General features: G+C 42.6%; 1 protein-coding gene across 1 annotated transcript in view; it reads right to left on the bottom strand.

Moving 5' to 3' along the window:
• CDH4 (cadherin 4) overlaps positions 1-20,841 on the bottom strand; it is a 90,231-nt gene that overhangs the window by 19,121 nt on the left and 50,269 nt on the right. The window contains exons 5-6 of the mRNA XM_026042099.1: positions 16,415-16,552; positions 473-658 (exon numbers count right to left, since the gene is read on the bottom strand). Coding sequence (XP_025897884.1) covers positions 473-658; positions 16,415-16,552 — 324 coding nt within the window. The remainder of the gene's footprint in view (positions 1-472; positions 659-16,414; positions 16,553-20,841) is intronic.

Genomic DNA, 20,841 nt, shown 5'->3' on the forward strand with positions numbered 1-20,841 from the left:
CAGATTTTTCAAAAGATAGAGCCTTTGTTCTTCCCAGCACGTATTATTCTTTTCAGGTGCCGTGCGCAGTGCGTGCAGCACAAGCTCCTACCGCTCGCAGCAGCCTATTCATGATTCCTTCACTTTCTTGGTAGTCCGTGGGAACATCCATAGGGATCTTATCCGGGAAGGGATTCTCTGAATGCTGAATGAATTCGGCTATGTTCTGACTGCATGCAATTACTGCAGCAGCATGCACTGCCTGCTTGCTGGTCTTGGGGAACTGAATGGGAAACGAACTCTCAAATGAAGATAAAGTCATGCTGCTTGGGACTTGAAGGAGAACTTGATCCCTGCTGCAAACTCCTTCAGAGTTCAAGCTTGCCCTCCCAGGTAGGGAAGACACAAAATAATTGGAGACTTCTGAGTATCCCTGGGGATCAAGCCAGCAAGAATGGTGACATAYGTGGCTCTGCTGTGGCTTCCCCCTTACCTTCACGACAGTCACCATGCCTTCATTGGTGACGGGGTCCGTCCGAACGGTGAAGTGGCCAGAGGGGTCCCCGCTGATGATGCGGTAGATGGCGTTCCAGTTGGGCGAGTGCGGCTGGTCCCGGTCCATCACCGTCAGATTTGCGACCACAACTTCCACTCTGTTCTCAGGAACTTCCCCCGAATACTGCAAAGGAGAGACAGGAGCACGTGTGGTGATCACGGCCACATCCACAGCGCCACGAGCAGCATGGCCATGTGGAAACCTGTCCAGCAGACAGGACCTTGGGGCTGCAAGGGTGACATATGTCCCTTGCTCACTTCTGGTTTTTGCTTGCAATATCTTTTCATCCCTTTTGACATCTAGTTTCACCCCTCAGCCCAAGCAAGAACTACCCAGCTACCACCCAGCCACATTTGCACAGAGCAAACAAACCAAAAAACGCTTCTCATTCTCTCTTAAGAATTACTTATCGAGGGCAGGTGAAAATGGCAGACTAAAACATGCATCTTTCTGATGGTTCTGTCCCTTTGACATAGGATATTTTGTCTCGTTCAGATTTCAGTGATGGCATTTTATTGCTTCCTCAGTGATTTTATTCCATTTTCTTTCTTTTGATTTGATTTTGCCTCATTATGTAAAGTGTTTCTTGTGATTTTGCCATAGCCTTTCCTGGTGCTTAATTCTATCATTTAGCATTGATTTTCATGGAGCATGTCCAGTTTAAGCATATTCTGATGCATTATCTGCATTCTTTTTTGCTTTCGAGCCCTTGATTTATCATACGACTGATCAGGGAACCTGGCTGCTGAATACTTCCAGCATTAGGGACTCCAAAGCTGCCAGTAAGACACATTCCCAAATTTTCAATAGCGCTCATCTCCCAACATCACCTATTATCGGCACTTGCAAATCAACACCCTGATTGACATATGGCAAATTAAACACTGGAGAAACTAGGGGCTGGCTCCGWGTCTGCAACTGAAATCCTGGCCCCAACTGCAGGCACAGAGCACGTCGCAAAACCTGGCTTTTGGGATGCACAAATGCCAGGTTGTGTAAATGCTAATAAATCATTCCTCTGTTAGCTCAAAAGTCCCTCTCCAGTACTAACCAACATCCACTCACTCGAGTCTTCCAGCTCTGCGTGCCTACAGCCAGTATATATTATTTCACTGCCGGCAGCAAAAATATTTATCTGCCTTATGCTAACGTAAATTTAAATTTGCCCTTTAGTGATAACTTTAATGGCATTCTGCCCTCCTTTCTGTTATGCACCTGTCCTAAACAAGTTTTCATTAGCGCATGCAGATGGCATCTCTTTCCAGCCATGCTGAGTAGCGTGGAAGCGCAGTGGGAAGCTGCTAGATAATTCCAGTTGCAGTCTATGCTACAGCTCTTCTCTCTTTAATTCCCCTGATTTCACTGGTTCTTTACCCATTCTCTCACTCAATTTGGGATGTCGGCCGCATGCAGCTTAAGCAGGGGAAATATCGTATGGGAATTTGTCAGAGGCCTTTTGAAAAATCCATTAGATTATGTCATGTGCACCCTCCTATTATCAATCTTGTCTGAAACCCGCTCCAAAGAACTCGGGGAGATTAGTTAAGCGGGATCGTCTCTCGCTAAATCCACACGAGTTACCGCCCATTAGATTAGATTAATTTTGTACGTCATGTCAGCAATAACAACCTGATGGGCTCCCAGTTTCTTTCAGGAGATGACTGCATTGCTAACAACTATCATATTTACTGTAATTTCAAAGGAGTTAAGCGTTTTATGCAGCTATCATCTCGAATGTCGAGTGTAACTACAGTTTTGTCTAYTATCTGAGACTGATCTCTTGCAGAACCCAACAGAATTAGCTCGTTCAGCTAATTCTCACCAGCTGTATTTAAGACTTTTAAGAACCCTAGTCCTACAAGCTGCTGAAATCCTTGGGTAGCTCATAACCCAGGTGCTGCCGAGGAGTTCGGGTTACATGGAAAATCCTACCCGATGCCGCGAAGATGAGGTCGAGGGAGGTTCACAGCAGCTGTTGGAAGCTTTTCCAGTAGAAGACAAATTCCAGAGCTGTGCACAGCCCGAGCAGGCCAGGAGCTCCTCGGGGTGCTGCCTACCGGGCACAAATAGGAAACGAGTGGCCCTGCACGGCACCGAGGACTGTCGGTGGATGCATGTACAGTCGGTGGACTGTCTGCTCTGCATGTACAGCCAAATATTTATCTGATGGAAAGGGAAGAGCTGCACAGAAGTCAAAAGACCTGCACAAAGACATGCTTGTTAAGGGGCACATCTTGAGAGATAAAGCATGAAGAAGAGAATAGCTTTTTATCAGCGCCGGATCAGCAGCTACCAGGAATCCAAACCCTGGCCCCGCTTTCCTTCTAACACTCCTCCAACACCATTAATATTAAATAAATGCTGTAACACGTATTGTCCACAGTTGTTTTTACCTTAAATAAAATTAAGTACTGACATTAAACTCCATCTACTAACGGAAGGATGGCAGCTCGAAGCTAAGTACAGTCTTTAATGTCCTTCCCTCCCTACTCCGCAGCAATTTGGGATAATGAACAATTGCCATCTTTTACCCTGCTGCTTTACAGCATTCCCCATGCTGTAAGTTTTCTTTCATAAGATTACAATTGATTTTCAARTAAAAAGGAGCATTATCTATTCAAACAAGGTAAAACAATGGTAGCGGAGGAGCTGCTGGAATAAACAGAAGATTGATAAGGCAGCGCTTGACCCACACTTGTAGCATTTACTTGTATTCCTCTGTAATTTATTTAATTTCACTTTCAATTGTTGCATTTGAAGTCTGCAATTTCCAGAGTGCTTTTTTAAGACCATTCACAAATAGTTTACGGGTTGATTGTTGCAAACTCTGTTTCCTTCTGGAGACTTGCACTGGTTTTGAACCTGCCATCTTCCTAGATTTTTAAATTCCCAAATGTCCTTATGCTTCCCCTTCCCATAAAGGCATTTGGGAGAGAGCACTCCTCTCATTCCTCTAGACCGGGCCTGTGTGAAGTTACATCTTGCTGAAAAGGTAATAATAATTCATTTGGATTTTCAAGCTGCATTGCATTACACTAAAATCATTTAATTCAGAGTCTCACTCGGTCCCTGAGAGCATATAAACATGTGCACAAATATCACTCAGAAAGCAAAAGGGATTGATGCAGGGGACAAATGATGAATCCATACGGTGACTTTCCGGAGTGCCATAAATCCAGAGCTCGGCCCAGGCAGCTGCAGAGTAAAACCAATTAGCTCGTGCAGCCACTCCTAAGGAGGTGCTGAATTGAGATAGATGAACACAAAGATAATTACTCAGGCTTATTTCTAAAGGGAGTTCCTTTTTTTTTTCCCTGCTTTCATGCTTTTTTTTAGCCATTTTTCATAACCAGCTGTGAAAGGAAAGCCTTTTCCGCATGCCTGTCTGCAAGAAGGGTCTTGGCATTATCTCTAAGACTTCCTAACAATGATGATGCAGAATTTGTTACCGGCAGAAGCAGTTTATGGAGGCTGGATTACCTAGAAAAATAGAGCGCTCTGACCAGTACGGATTTCCTAGGGCATCTCCATTCACTTACTGCACCCAGAGCAACTAGGGCTGCTGCAAAGCACCGTGTGTTCTCTCTAGGTAGGGAGAAACTGGAGGGCAAACAAGTGCACGCAGGGCACCCAGTGCTGCACGTCGCGCTGCATTTGCCCTTGTCAACAGTGTGAGCAGCCACTCACCCCGAATTCGCAGCAAATCACAGCTTTTCCACGCTTAAGGGCATACTCGCAATGAAGTGCTGGCATGCGAGCCAAATGTTTACCTTTTCCACCCAATATTTAACAAAGATGCTTGACTAGAGAGCAAATTAATAAACAACTGCAGTCTGGTTGCAGCAATCTGTGTAAATGGGGGAAAAAAAAGGCAAAAATCTCCTAATAAATCATTAATTGTGATGTGCCTGCGCAGCTGCAGCGCAGAACAACCAAATGCCATCCTAATTGATTGCTTCTTATTCCATCTTTATAGGCCTGCATTTTTTATTGTGGAAGCTGAATAAGCCCAGAGGTGTAAAAAACCTCTAGATTGTACTTTGTGTATCTGCCAACTTGATATTTAGATCAATAATTCTCTATTTTTTTTCCTACTCCTACTACCGGTAATTTAGCTTTTCTTCCTAGCAGCCTAATTGTTGTTTTCTTAAGCCTTACCATCAATTCTCTGACCTTTAATTTCCAATATCATTTGCTGTATGGATGACTGTACTCAGTCTGTAAGTTATCCTACCCAATCCAAGTGGTCGGGGTCAGCTTTGGCTGTCAGTAAAACACTGCATCTCCCTCCACCTGCACCGCTGTGCAACAAACATCAATCACCAGCTTGCTCAAATCTCCACGTTGCAAAAAAATTTCTTCAAATACACAAAGTCGATCCTGTTTTGTGTGCAAATCAGATTTAGAAATACTAATTTCTTTATTGTGTTTTATTAAAKAACTACTCACTCTCCTGTGCGCTCGAACGATGATCATCTTCCCAGCACCGGTGGCCACACTCCCTCCGTATGCAGCTCACCAAAGCCTTGCTTGCCTTTTTTTCCAGCTAGTATCTCCAAGCAAGGCCCTTTGCTGATGATTTTGCTCCTTGCCAGGAGGCGGTGGAAAACCAGCAAAAACCTGGAACTTCTCCTTTTCCAAAGCTCATTTTACGACTGGGTGCAGGCAGCATCCGCTTTGTTCCTGCAGCTGATGACAACCATTCGGGCTTTGCTCTTTTTTTCTTTACAGTTAGTATTTCTCAAAATCTCAAGTAATAGCTAGCTTGGATTAAGATGCAAGATTTACTCTTGGAATAAGAAGGCAATGCAACATCAGAGAAAAAGAATATTCTTTCTTAGCAGAGAAGAATATTTTTTCTTCCAGAACCAGTAACAGAAAACTCTCTTGCTTCAGAGGTTCAAGAAAGAAATGTGCAGATCTAGCCTTAACCTTGGTCCAAAGACTCTCAGAGAACTTGCCAGGATTCAGAGGCAAGAGACGTAAAGGTAAAAGGATATTAAAAAAAAAGGAGTTTGCAAGTCTGACAATGAGCGCTGATTTTTTTTCACTATCAGATGTTACATTCTTGTGACGGGATGAAAAGATGCCACAGAASTGATGACATGAAGTACTACTTTGCTGCAAGATAACCATTTCCAGATAAATATATCTCCTGAAATGAGGTTTGAAGTTTGCATAGAAACTTAGGTATTTTATAAAAATGCATTACAACACAAAGAAGCTTTTTACGACATTCATATGAAAGGTTTAAGAAGAGATTAAAATTATGTCCTTGGAAAGGAATATAGTCTTGCCAAGGAAAAAAAAATCTACATTAACCCCGTGCAGGAATGATGTACTTTATCTGTATTTCAAAGCCTATAAAGAACCACTTTAATCAACCTACTTGACTTTGGGGACTTGCACGTCTCACTGAAACTCATGAAATCTGGCATAGTGTGGTTTCTAGAACACAAAAGCCTTTAATCTGTAACCTGGCACTCTTGTACATTCAAATCCTGATCCTATCTCCTTGTTAGGAAGAAAAATTGTGAATTTATCCAAAATGGGATCTCATCTCGTCTAAATGGTGTAGCCTTTGCAACAGTGACCTTTAACAACGGTTATACTCCACAATAAAAGATTTTATCGCAGGAGCCAATGCAAACAGTGTATGTTAAAATTCCGATCTGATAGCGCAGCCTTTTATTTTCAGGTTTTCAACAAGAATCCTTTGAACATTTCATTTGCTCTCTTGTCTAACCTACCTTTGTTTCTTGCCTCCAGAACAAACAGCAGGAGGAGGCAGCCGATACATTTCTGCTGCCGATTTGATCGTCGGCTGTAATTAGCAATGTTATCTCTTAAAGAAAGGCATAGGTTTGAAACTGTCTGGAACTGCCTGCAAAGCCTTATTCTTTAATACTTACTAAAGCTTAATTCTTGAAGAAAGTTGTATTTCTCTCTATATGTACATTGATGCATCGATGCGGTGCTGGGAGGATGGGCTTGCACGGGCCCCAGCGGAATGTTTTTCATAGGAACCAGTAAGAACAACAAAAAGTGTGTGACAGAGCACGAGTCCGTTGCTGGCAAAAGCTTCCCCTGTGGTTTCATGGTGAAACATGTACCGAAGAGGCTGAAATGTAATAAAGTTTCACAGAGAAACGGCCTTAAGCTGATAAATCTGCTTTAGGATTTTTCTTATTAACTGCCCACTTCACATAATGAGTTTTTAATTTAATTTTTCCCGATTTTAAGGCATATAAAAGCTGCTCGAGTGCCTCTGGGATCTGAAGACGGATATTTGGGAAAGGGAGCGTTTGAAGGGTTCTGCGACTGAATATCCCAGCACTGAGATGTGAAAGAGGTACCCTGGGCCACACCACGCCATGCAGGGGGAACATTATTGCTTCTCCACTGCTTTTTGGCTATTAAAACACTATTGCTCTAAGCCGAAGGGTTTGAAAAATTCCATCATGYTTGAAAAAAAATGATGCAGAGCCTTTAAAACTACATGAAATCTCTGCATTTCTAGTTCTGGCTGCATGCAGCATCCTGACCCTTTCTTCTACAACCAGAGGCGTTAAGGCATCCTGGACAGTTAGTCATATTTGATAAGAGAAAATTCACAGCACTACTAAATCCTCTGCTAAGTCCCTCTCTTTTTCTTCTTTTTTTATAGTATGTCACCGCAGATTTCCTAACTGAAATGTGCTTAATGACAGTTCAGATCCATATCCCCTTAAAAAGCCATCCTTTGGAAGCAACTGTTTTTAAGGCAGGAGCATGGCAAGGAATTAAAACCTTGCCCTCCCAAGCTAGGCAGCAAATTTCAGGCAAAGCTTTATCTCCACGCCTGGCAATAAGGGAGTTACCGCCTGCATCTGAATTTCTCTGCCTCCCATCAATGCTCGAGAGCCTGTGGACTTTTAAGATAATGAAATAATCCAGCACAAGGAGGTGCTTGTCCTGAGCACATGGCAGAGCAGTGGGTTGGAGGCAGTGGGGTCTTGGGGTTCTTCATTGTGAGTGCTGGATCCCGTGGGAAGGGCACAGGCTCTGGGGTGTCCTCATGGAGCACTAGGATCCTAAGCATGGATGCAAACGCAGAGCGAGGTATCTAATCTTCATAAACTCCCCCGATTTGAGAGAAATGCTCCAGCTGGGTGTTACAGAAGAAATGCTGGGCCAGGTAGATACGTGAGCATTAATAGATCATGTTCTTCTTGAAAGTAAGCAAATGCACCACGTTTTACAGGAGTGGTGTCTCCCATACAGACACACTATCAGGTGGATGGGGACCACTTTATCCCCACTGCAGCACACCACAGCACAGCAAGGGTGGGCATTTTACTGTGGACATTATATTTAGCTATGGACATTGCATCAGCAACATCTGGATGTGTCACGTCTTGTTGCACACGTGCAGCTCAAGCTTTGCAGCACGTTTGCTGCACCGGCCATTTCCATTTCCTCCACGCTGCCACTTGCAGCTTCTCTCTCCAGATCCCATATATACTAAACTGAGAAGAAAGAGGAGGAGAGAAGTCACTGTTAAATGAGACATCACGCTAGGAGATATAAGGCTGCCAGATGTTGCAAAGGCAATGACTCACGACAAATGGGTTACGGCAGGGTGACAGCAGAGCGGTGCGTGGCATTATCCTGAGCACCCGAGTGTGTTCTCGCCAGCACTACCCCAATTCTGACAACATTGACCTGACTACAYGACCCAGCTTAGCACGGCAGGCGCCGAGACCTGACGCCAAGACACGTTATGGAGCTTCTGGCATCGGAGCCGGACGGGACACTCATCCCATCACGGAGCCAGCTCCATGCGGGAGCGCTCYGGGCTGTCCTTCAGGTGGGCACGTGGTCGGGACCGGGCGGCTGGGCCGACACTGCGGATTCCAGCAATCTGGAATTGGGAGATGCAGGAAGGTCCCCGGGCTCAACCTCCTGGCTGCCTGCCCTGCAATAATGGGCAGGGACTGGGCTCTCCATGAGCAAACACAAAATTGCATGAGTTTGGTTTTAAACCATTCCTTCCATGTGTCTGATTGGCGAGAGACCGATAGGGCATTTTTTTCCCCCCAATGTTCTCTTTCTTTTGTGTGTGACATAAAATTGAAATCTGTAATGAAACTATCGTCCCCCCATATTTTAAATGCATTGGTCTTGGGCAATTTTAAACTCCGAAGTCTGAAAAATTCATTACTACTAACTTCCATCAAGGGTGTTCCTGAGACCAAAATTACTTAATCAACTCAATTTAGCTTCTTGTGTAGACCTAATTCAGAAAAACTTTATCTTCTTGAATTGTTATTGCAATTAATTTCCCCCCTTCTTTTTCTGCAGCAGACGACATTTCAGTAATTAGATATTTTATAAAAATGAGTTATTCATTCAGGGTAGCTTCACTTTTATATTTGATTAATCATATTACCACTGAGGTCTGGGGTTTGTCTCCAAGGAAAGTTTAATGACCTCATTTTAATCCTTCCTTTAACCATCCGGCAGGTATCAATGAAGAGAAATAAAATTACATTCTTTCTTCTTTCTTTTGCAATCTCAAGATTACATTTGATGTTTTTTTTTCTGTGTGACTGACCCATTTACAAAGAATGATCTAGCTGATTCCAATTAGATACAGGACAGAATCAGGCTAAACAGAGCCTTGAACTACGCCTTGATAACTAATGCTCAGTGTAATGGATAGGAACCAGAGCTGCTTCATTGAATGGCAGTTGGTTTAAAACACGGTAGATGATTAATTTGGTGATAATTTGAAAATGAATGTACTGAAAGGAAATAAACAAAGGAGAAGCTACTGTAAATTTAGGATTTGATTAATGGGGGCTATTAGCAAGAGACTTTTATCAAGCAGACCCCTTGTAGTTTTAATAAATATATACWCAGACACAAAAGCAATGGAGTAATTCAGATAACTACAGCTTATTTAGGAGCAGTGATTTGTGTATTTTTTGATGGCTGTTTGCATTATATCAATGTCTACCTCTGCGTCGCATCTATCTAGATATCTAACTTTGAATATATGTATATCTTTGTATCGACCTATCCAGCCTGCAGCCCTGAGCAGCCCGTCAAACAGCCTTGGATGTATTTCATCCTTTCCACGGGTGTAAAGAGTGAATAGGAATGACAGAAGAGAGGCTCTTCATTAAGACATGAAGAATTATTTTCTTATCATAAGCTGGGAAATGACTTCTATTTAGATGAAAGYGCTGATAAAATCAAATACTAAAGTGACATATCTACAAGAAGCTAGCAATCACCCTGCTTTCCATAAGATGGCCTTGAAAGGGCTTCATGAGGCTCCAACCCGTGGAGGTTTCACAGCTCTGTGGCTTTGCTGGATGGAYTCAGTGTTTGTTTAAGTAGAGATCCAGATCCAACTGCACCTTCCCTCTCTCATACAGGCCAGTCTGTTTCCAGAGACAGATCAAGAAGTAAATAATTYCCATCAAGATGTAAATAACATGCAAACGAAGGCTAATCTGCTCGCCTGTGGCAGCAAAGCCACCTGGCATTAGCGTGGAGGGTCCTCAGCAAGGYTGAGACAAGCAGACAAGAAAACGGTTTCTGCACTTGTGCTTGCTCTACTTATTACTGCTACTTCTTGACCTAACATCCTTATTCTAATTCACTGCTTATGACAGAGGTTTTCATCAGGACCTGCAATATAATGAAAGGCGGAAAGCCCATTTCAATTTATAAACAATGAATCCTTACTTAGGCAAACCAAACTGATTTGTAGTCTCTGGACTTCCCCGACTATACATTTAATTGGAACGCACACAGAATTAGGTGGATGCTCACTTACTCAAGCACTATCAGGCGTACTGGAGTCACTTGAATATAATAATTTATCCAGGTTAGAAGCTGACAGCTCTATAACTGCCCAAGTTTCACTGTGCAGCTTGGTTCAGCTTCATTTTGACTTGAAAATGAGCAAGGCAGCACACTCACCTGGGACCTTCCATGAAGGCACAGCTGATTTCAAATGCTAAATCCTGTCCGCAGGACCGTACAGGACTCCTGGGTGTGTCTTTGGTGGTAGAATAACATAGTCCTGTAACTGTCCTCCCACTGGTGCGAGGGCTTTCCCCTTGCCAGCTCTGCCCCACGCTGGCACCTTCATTTCCAGCTCTTGTGACAACGGCCTCTAAGAATTACGGCCTGGGCATTTCAATGATTTTAAAACACTATGGAGCCCAGGCTAATCAATACTGAAATGTAATTACAGGCATTTTGAACCGTTGAGTATAATGACAGGGAAAGTGCTGTGAATGGGCAAAGGGACTATTTCACGACTATGTAAGTGTCCAAAGTTGAAGCCCCTGCTTTTCCAGCTCTGGACATGTGCCCAGAATCCAAAAGGCAGCAAGCTATCCACTTCCAATGATTTTTCTTAGCCATCTTAAAGAGCTCTTTCAGGGGCAGTCCTCRATAGTTATCCTTCTCCATGGGAATTCTTCTGTCTGAAAGAGTCTATTAAAGTCCTATTCCTGGTGGCTTCTCCCYTCACTATCTAAAATTAATTTGTAAAACATTCACATGCAGGTAAAAGGGATTTCCCATAATACTCACATGTAGTGAATKCTTCTTGATACATCTGGCTGTAAATGTGCTTAGGAAACCCCAAACCACGAGCGAGATCGCTTGGTTTCCGGCTTTGGTTTCCTACGACCATTCCAGACCGACTCCCAAAATGGGGCCTATTTTCATTTTTGCATCGTAACCATCTCAAAGTCACTATTCGCCAGTCTGACCGAAAAGCTGCTGGTTTTCCCTGACATTTGCTCTTCTGAGCTCACTCCTAGAAACGCAGCTCAGCAGGATTCGACTCAGGCAGTTAGAGGCCGAGTGAAGCATTCACCCAAATCCTTGCTACTTGCAAAAAAAGTCACCATATTTTCACAGCTGAAGTAATTTCTGCAGCGCTGGGAAGCTGTGTGCTCTCCCTGCCTGATGCACAGCTGMCTCTTGTCCTCAAACACTGAGAACAAACCCAGAGTAAGGAACAAAAGTTTGGCATATCCTTGCACAGCATTTTGGAAAGTCTGCAGAGCAAGTAAACCACGGGGACTGCAGTCGGTGGCTGGGAAAAAGGCAAAAATGAACCCTCAAAATAGCAGTTTTCTTGTTCAAGACAACATCAATCCCATCTGGATTACTATATACAAATCTGGGCAAAAGGAAGGAATTTGAATGGGAACTGCCATTCCTGAAGGTCTTCCAGAAGAAGGGCATCTACCTTCGCCGAGGTTATTCTGCGGCAGCGGATTTGCTCCGACTTTGCAGCCATCTGCCAGGCGCTCCTCGAGCTGGCTCTTTAAAATGTGTTCCACTGGATTCAGCCTCGGAAGAAGAGATTCTCAAAGCGGTGCCAAAGGGCAAATTTTAAAGTAGCTTTAAATAAGACCTCCTAAGGCTCAGAAGCTTAAAGAACTTGAATAGCCCAGTTTTCTTTTTCTTTTTCTTTTTTTCCCCCCTTTTCTTTCATTTTTTTAAAGGAAAGGTTGATTGCTAGGCAGGTTTTCCCAAGAACCCACAAGCTCAACTAATCATGGGCACTTCAGTCCTGCGAAATAATATTTCCCTTGCATGGGCTACTATAAAAACAAGTTCTGCACAGTAGGCAAATTTAAAATAACTTTTAATTAACATTTAAGACACAGAAGTCTGATCATGCAAATTCATCTGCGTCTCCTCTCTGTGCCTGATTGTTCCTGATTGAATACGATAAAAATAGACTTTATATGAGTCAAGTGTAGGCATGGATTTCTTCTACTTCTCCTCCCCTCTGATTATGCATTTCCTTAGATAAAGTGGAAACCCTTGGATGGCTATTAACAGTATCATGGGTCAGGCTGGAAAGGGCATCCTGCTTGAGAGGAGCCAAAGATTGCCCTGGAATTAAAGGCAGCTCTTCAGAGAGCAAAGAGGAGCCTCCACTTGGCCAAGAGCCCCACCTGAGACCAGCCACACTGCCCTRTCTCGGCTGACTTTTAATCTTGGAAACACTGATATTAATTTTGGTGTGTGCCTCYCTATCTGAGGTGAGCATCTGGATAGCAGCTCAGCTACAGATCTATATTAATATGGAAAAAAAACCTTTCAACTTGTCTGTGCACAGCAGATAAGTATTTGGGGGGTAGAGGAATTTTCACATGATGAAGAAATGGGGGAGGACATGACCCTGGTAGGAGTAACTGGGGCTATGGATAACAGGGGGCACGTTGATTTGCTGATTCCAGTATCTTGTAACAGTCTCTGGGCCAGTTTTCTACTAAAACTCCCTACAAGACTTTTGTGAAATAGTTCAGTCAAAACTTCATGGTTTTATATCCAGTGATGAGAGTTGCTCAGACCCTTAACTAGCCAGGAGAATGYTCCCTGGGCCACAGCCCTACACTCAATCATCCAAATTGCCCAAAAGAACAGTCTGTGATGCTAACAATGTTTCACACTTTGCTCTTTTTGTGCAGATGGGCTCGTTTACTGCTTGGAAGGGACATTTCACCACTGGTGGCTCTCTGATGCTTCCCAGCACCACCAAATAGCCTATTTGCCCATCAAACAGGGCATATTCCCAGCACGAAAGCCAGGCCTGGGCAGGCTGGAGGAGGCCACCGCACCCAGCGAGCTCGATGCAGAAAAGCCCAGCCTGATGGTGGCCTCTCCGTGCAGGCAGGACTCTGTGCGGAGACTTAATGCTGACTTTAGCTGAAAATGCTGTTTCCTCTAGAGACTGTGATATTTTTAATATCATTTCAGAACCCTTTGTTTCTGAAGAGTTTCTTCTTCGCCTGTTATTGGTACAGGATCCTTCCCCGGGCTTTCAAGTGAGGTACTAAAGAATATGAAAAACRTATCGATCTGCTGTCATGTTAGCAAACAGTCATTTCTGAGTTTTATTGGAGTACCTTCAGTCGGTACATTTAAGGATCTTCCTGTGCTTTTATTGCTCCTTTTTCATTTCTCATCTAGCAYTGAATTTTTATCACAGGAAAATCTGATATTTTGGACGCCTGTTAACCAAAACATCTCCAYGGGTCACCCACAACCCTTGACAGGAAATTCTGGCACCATCATCTCCCTGTCTGTGAGCTTTCATTTGCTCCATGCACTGTCTCACCAGCCTGATGGACGAGCAGGGCGCTGACTACGGGGCCCATCGGACATTATTGTCCCTCCCTGTGGCTGTTTTTTCCTCTCTTGTCCAGTTGTTAAGTTTTACCCAGTACCATTAATTCCTGCTGCTCAACACACGAGCTGTGGCACCAGCATGGTGCGGTGTCCTCCTGAGCTATATTTATATCCAGAAACTATTAAGTCTAAACTCACTCTGATTGAATGGCAGGTAATTTAGGCACACGATAGCGTGTGTATGTTCCTGTGCTTGGGTATTGCTCCTTTYACCTGGAAACTTTCCAAAAAACCACTATTTCACTTATTCAGCTGGCTTTGTTTTTACAAGGGCATTTCAATACAGAAATATTTTAAATAGCAATACACCGCATCCCTCCAACAGCTCTGAGTCTTTCAAGAGAACCTTTGCTTTCTTACCCTGCAAGGAACTCTGGGTTTCTTGGAAATAATTTTTTTTGGCTATTCTCTAAAGGTGTTMAAATGCAGATCAGACTATTTGGGGACAACAAGAAGATTTAGTTTAAAGAGACTGATTAGTCTGATGCTGTTCTCTAYGCCCATCACAGGAAAAACTATATTATACATTCACACTCACGTAAAATTGCATTGTGGATGTACCTGGGAGTATAGCAAAGATAGTTGTTTCCATAGAACCAGAAAATAATGCTGGAAAATGTCCTTGGGTTTCAAAGTCCCATGTGCTACTATATAAAGCCCTTTGGCCCTTGCAAAAAATCTTCCTCAGTGATTGAAATTAAGAGAAATAATGGAAAACATCAACCCTGCTTAGAGGAAGAGTAGCATTTTCTGATCCATTTAACTTGATTCTGTAGGTAATTGTCTTGGTGGATTTTATTCCTTCTAGCTCTACCACGTTCCGAGGCATTAAATATTCAGAATTCACCTGAAAGCAAATTTGCTGGATCTCACCTTCCCTCAGATCCCACATTTTCACATTGGGAAAATGTGAAAGATTTAAAAATATACCATACCCCTGGAAGCTCATGGGGGAGCGTGTGCTCAACCCAACCTACCCATCCCAGTGCTGTATCTCCAGCCTCCCCTTCCAGCTCCATTTGGGGACAAGGACCAGGAAACCAGGGTCACCCCAAGGAACCTGTGCTTAAATGACATGGCCACTAGATGTCATKACTTTTTCACTCACGTGAAGGCTGAAGAAGCATTTACCTGGCAGAAAACAGGTCCCCCCAATTTGGAGCACATAGATGGACTGCAGGCAGTAGAAGGTGTCAGGGCTTGGAGACTTGGACCAACCACTACAAATTTTTCAGGACAGAGGAATATCCTGAGCTGGCAGGAGAAAGGACCATATGGACCATGGCTCCTATCAGATTTTAATGTCTTTCTAGGATCGTACTTTGGGAGATATTTAAGGACAATGTAGAATGTAAAGCTCAGTGTAGGCACCGTGAGCGCTAGAGAGCACACATGTGGCTGTAAAATGCAAGGTAAGCCCTCTGGAAGAGCAATCCASCTCAATTGTACTGAGGTCCCAATTCACAAATGCCCTTTTCTATCTGATTTGGGATGAATTCAGGACTTCCYTCTTTCTGAGAATCTAGATCCAAGGTGCTGGCAGTGCTCAGGAGCTGGCATGTCCCAAGACAGAGCCCAGGGCCCCATGAGCCATGGGGTATAAGTTGGATTTTTCATCAGTTCCTTGAGTCTTATTGAATATTCTTTGATGCAAAGGGCATAACCAAGGGGAAATCTGCCACTATAGGAATAAGGACTTGTATAACCTTTAATATGGAACGAAAATTTGGAGTAACGTAAGTAACAACATATTTCTGAAGGGATATTCAGTGGCAAACATAATGCAGTTTGACTTTCTGCATTTCTAGAGGTTTGGTAGCAGTTTTAAATACATCATTTCCCTTTCCATGTTAACCTTTATGTAAATAAGGACTGTGGATACCCAACGAGCTGTCATTTATCATCATATAGATTCCTGTTTAATGGTATACAGAAGTATCATTTACATTTAGGATGCTCTACTTCTGTGGATTATGTGGCTGCAAAGAAACAACCCACATCATTTCACCTTCTGTCTTTTCATAATCACCTTCATCAGCTCCAGAGTTTGTCATTTGCAACCTTTTATGTTTTCTCTCCTTCTTCCCCAGTGATAAAGACTTGGAGCACATGAGAATGGAGGAGAGAAATATTGTACTCATATTAGAAAGACCTTAAACTGATTAAAAACACATGTAGTGAAGTATGCCTACACATTTACTGCCGGCGCACACAAATACATCTGTTAGAGTGATCAGTGAAATATAAATTTTACTGAGTAACCGTTCYCATTTAGAGTATTTACTGCTTCTTTGAAATTGTATCCAGGCTACTAAACTCCCCAAATCTCTTACTGCTCAGGATCTTGCTCGTAAGTAATAATAACTCAAATATGTCTACAGTCAATTGCTGTGAAACAACTGTATCCTCTTTGGTGCAATCAGACATAGTCTGTTTGCCACATTATTTTAGCTCCTCAGTGAAAYTGGTCACCAAAAAGTTTTGTTAGTTCATGAATCATTTTTTTTCCTTTTTTTTCTCCCTGAAAACCCTTGTTCCAGAGTTATCCATCAAGTTCCCGTTGCCTGACAAGGCGGCCGAGAGAGAGGGGTGATACAAACACTGCTGTGCTGCAAACACCCCGTGTGTCTGCGCACGGCCGGTTCATGTGTCGAGACTTACGGTGCTCGTGGTGAATTCGGGCGGGTTGTCATTCACGTCCGTCACCGTGATGATCGCAGTGGCCGTGTTCGAGAGACCATAGTTAAGATTGCCTTCCATATCCGTGGCTTGAACGATCACTATATACTGCTGGACTTTCTGGAAAAAAGAAAAAAAAAGGAGAAACTAAAATGAATTTGGTAAAAAAATCTGTTTTTTTTTCCCTCTATCCAATCTTAAGGCAGACTAGGAAGTTACTCAGATTCAAAATGTTAATGGCAAAGACAGATAAAATTGTTTATCATAGTCTGCAAGGCATTTTTGCATGGAATGCAGGTATCACCGGTTTTACATGAAATAAAAATATTATGGGCAAAAATCTTTGGCTGAAGAAGACTTTATGGCCAGCTTTTAAGCATTTTAATCTACATTAGTTTCCATCTTCCTCAAATCGGTAAAAAAAGACTAATTTGTTTTCACTGAAAACAGCACCAAAAGCAATGCACTCACAAATTGCTAGCAACGTTGCCTAGCAGTCTTTCAGCTAGCTCTGCTCACGCAGYTTGATGCCCAGAAAGCATTTTGATGCTTGTAACACTCCCCATGTTTCAATGCTGAAAGTCCAGTATGAAAAAGAATTTCAAATATAAYAGACAAAAGCTCAGCTGAACTATTTTAAATTCCTGAATGTCCCAACCAAGTTGGCTATCAAAGAAAAAAGTCTCACAAAGAAAGCCAAACCAGCAGACACTAAAGCTCTTATAAAAGACACTTATGCTGTATGTCCATGCAGCCAGAAAATACATTTGAATAAAATAGGAGAGAGCAACATCTCAGCTTGCATGTGTGTAAATCTCCCTGGGATGCCTCTTTACTTATGAATATCTGCCTGCACTGAGAAAAATCTCCTAACTGGCCCTGACCATAAATTTTCATCTGGATCTGCAGAATTTAGTGTTGATGCCTGCCCGCCTCACACTAATAGCACACCAGGCACTTAAAAGGCAGGAGGGAAATCACAGCTCCTGTCCTGAAATAAGAGCAGCCAACGTGATGTGCAAAGAACCAAGGAGGGGTCCAGCAAAATCAGTCCGATTTAGGGCAAGGAAGGGCCGGAGAAGGAAGAGCAGGGCACCTGGCAGGGCCAGTCTGAAGGATGTGGAAGTAGAGGCAGAAATGTGATGTAGGAAAAGCTTTACTAAAGCATGGCCGGTGGGTTAAATGGGAGGAAAGGCTTTGCTGGAGCCGCCGGTGCGCTGTGTTGCATCTGGCTTTTGGCATCCTGCTCAGACACCAGAGAATAAGCTGCTCCTTTCCTCTCCCGACGCTACGTGTAGCTCCTTTGACATTTCAAAATGTGAGAATTGGGTCAATTAGATCTCGTTCTCCTATATAAATATTCTCATAGTGYGGTGAATAGTTTAATACTTGCTGAGTTGCTGGAATAACACTGATTCCTCAGTTTTTGCTTTATCTTGGTTCCAGGACTTTTAATTGACAGATTTTAACCTGCTAAATGACATGGCATCAGACATAAAACTCCATCAGCGACTTGCATTCAGAATATATTACGGAAATGCACTTCCCTTATGTCTCCTGTCACCTTCYATAGTAAAACATGAGAGAGGAAACGATCATTATCCCGTTTCCACCACACAAAAAGATACTACTCATTACTTTATTTGTAAAGCACAGGCAAATCATAAGGCTGATGTACCTTTATTAATGAACACAATCTCTACCTCTAGAGGATTTAGGGCTTTAGGAGAGCGATATAAGTGATTCCAGGGAGTGCAGACCTGGCGGAAGGTCRAGCTCCATCTACATGGGGCTCCTTCGCAGTGGGAAATGGATCATCTTGGACAAGAGCAGCATGAGCACGAGGAAGCCTCGTTTGAAAGTTGTGTTAATTGCACTACTTTTCTCCGTAAATAAATAACCAAACAAATATGAGGTTTTATATATAAAAACGGCACACATGCCTGTGCATGTGTGGGCATGCAAAGACCCCAACTTATTAATCTCGTCGGGGCTGTAATGTTTATTTAACAAAGGCATTTCACTGAGTATCTTGGCCCAGTGTTAATCAAATGCCCCAAACCAAGCCAGAATTTACAATTCTCTTAAATTTAAGGAAGAGCATAAAAGGCAGCCTGTTGCAAACACAGCCAAGAATGAAAAKATCCCAAATCAGTTATGTACAAATGATACCAGCCACAAAAGGCTTATTCACAATGCAAACTGAAATGGAGACTTTGCATTACCTTGACTGTAATGTAAAGTTGTATAAAACAGAGAAACACCTTCAAGAGAGGAGATGGGGATTTGTCAAGCCATTATGGCACGCAGTTGGCATCCATGTCCAATTTCAACTGAACGCCAAGCCTGGGCATGTAAGAGCTGCACCTCGATGTATTTTGTTTTGGTTTTTATCTAATTCCATCTTCACTCAGATTGGCCCCAACAGATACGAAATTACTGGGTTTTTTTTTTTGCTTTTCTCCAGCTAACCTTTTTGCTTTTGTGCATTAAGCTGATTTTATTGAACTACTCAATCAATTTTAATTTCAACATGTCTCTCCAATTTGTCACAACATCTCCAGGGGCATCTTAGTTTGTTATCCTACTATTATTGCTATCATTATGACCATTTATAAAAAACCAAGCAGCCCCACGCCCTCAAGCATAAGAKACATTTTTCTTGATGGGGTTTTCATCGTGCAGAATAATTCTCATATTCTCCTTTTTATTCCCCTTTCTTTTTTCTTTAATAAAAGTCACATTTTAAATAGCAGGGGCAGAAACTACAGTAGGGAAACAAAAAATGGACCAAAGCAGAGAAATGAAATTGCTACGATAAATAGTTACTAGATGTTTGCTCTGACGGAGGATGGTTGGGCTTGACTGGTTAGTCCAGCACAGAAAGGCTCAGAGCAGTTATGATTGCTGCTATAAATACAGCAGCAGCATCAACACAGCAAGGCAAAAGAGCAATTTAAACTAAAGGACAATGTTGACACAAGAACAAATGGGTATGAAGTGGCCATAAATAAATTTAGGCTGAAATTAGTAGGTCCTTCACTGCTAAAGCTGCAAGGTGCTGGAGCAACTAACTAATGCAGGGCCTAGGGAGGAAAATATTTGAAATAATAAATTAAATTAAGTATAAAATCTTTTTGGYCTAGTTATGCCCAAACAATTTTTGAGGAAGAATAAAAGCCCTTTCAGTTCACATAGCAAAGTGTGTTCCTATGAAGATGGCGTAAGACTTAACACAGATCAATAACACTGAGCCAGCAAGTTACACAGCCACAAAGAAAGCAGCAGCTGCCCCAAATAAAATTAGTTATTGCAAAAAGCTCCCCCCATCAAGAGAGAGATTAACACGTTAGGAGACCCTTCCAAACACCCAACTGAGCTGTGCAAATTCCTGCTGAAAGGTTATAAGCAAAAGTAGATCACGTTCAGAAAGAAGGTCTAAAAGTGCAAGATACCTTTTAAATCAAACTGTAGTAATGAGGTGCTATCTGTGATCCCAATTTTCAAATGTGCGCACACAGTATTTTTAGGAATACAACTGTTCCTGGTTTACACAGAAAATTATTATAACTCACATATGAACTGGGTAACTGCATGCCAAARTCCAGAAACGCGGTAATTACGTGATTAAATTAATCTGCATTATGGACAAAGGGTTTGCAAAATTAGGTCCTACATTTTCAAAGCTCTGTACAAATATTGTCCAATTAATTACCACTTCCTGAGAAATGTATGACTAGCTAAATTTAGCATCATTCCTGTTAAAGCAAATAGGGCTACAGAGATGTTGGTGTAGGATGCATTGACTGGGAATCTATTRGCAAAGGAGATGATAGAAAATCTAACGCTGTTAAAAAATCCTCTTTCTTCTCATGGCTATGCTTCTATCTTCTTTTTTATATTTATGTGTTTGGCTATCTCCCCTCACTTCAGCAGTAGTGGTGAATGCCAATGAGAAAGGCATGGGAAGTTCCTCCTCCTCATTTCCTAAATCATTTCTTTACAGGCCAATGAAGTTACGATGTTCACTTTTGTTGGAAGAAGACAGTTCAGGTCACCTGGCTGCCCATGAAGATGCTGGTAATATAAATACTGCACGAGGGTCAGGAGAGTCCAATTGCAAACCAATAGACACATGCATCCTCATCCTGCCATTTATGTGCTCCAGTGGAAATATTTCATTTGAACAGACCATCATTCAAGCAAAGTTGGAAGGAATGCTTTTAAAACACTTAACCCATATTATTCCCTGCTTACCTGCATTGAAATAAAAACAGATTTTCAGAAGAACTTCCCATTCTGACCACCACAGCAGCCACCCTTTGCCTGCTGCTCCAGGTCACAGCTGGGCGCGTGTCGCTCGTGCACCAGCCCGGAGCAGAGCCTCTGATATCCCGAACCTTTCCATC

Source organism: Nothoprocta perdicaria, unplaced genomic scaffold (genome assembly GCF_003342845.1).
Source record: "Nothoprocta perdicaria isolate Ctin4 unplaced genomic scaffold, notPer1 scaffold_3, whole genome shotgun sequence".
NCBI classification, from domain to species: Eukaryota; Metazoa; Chordata; class Aves; order Tinamiformes; family Tinamidae; genus Nothoprocta; species Nothoprocta perdicaria.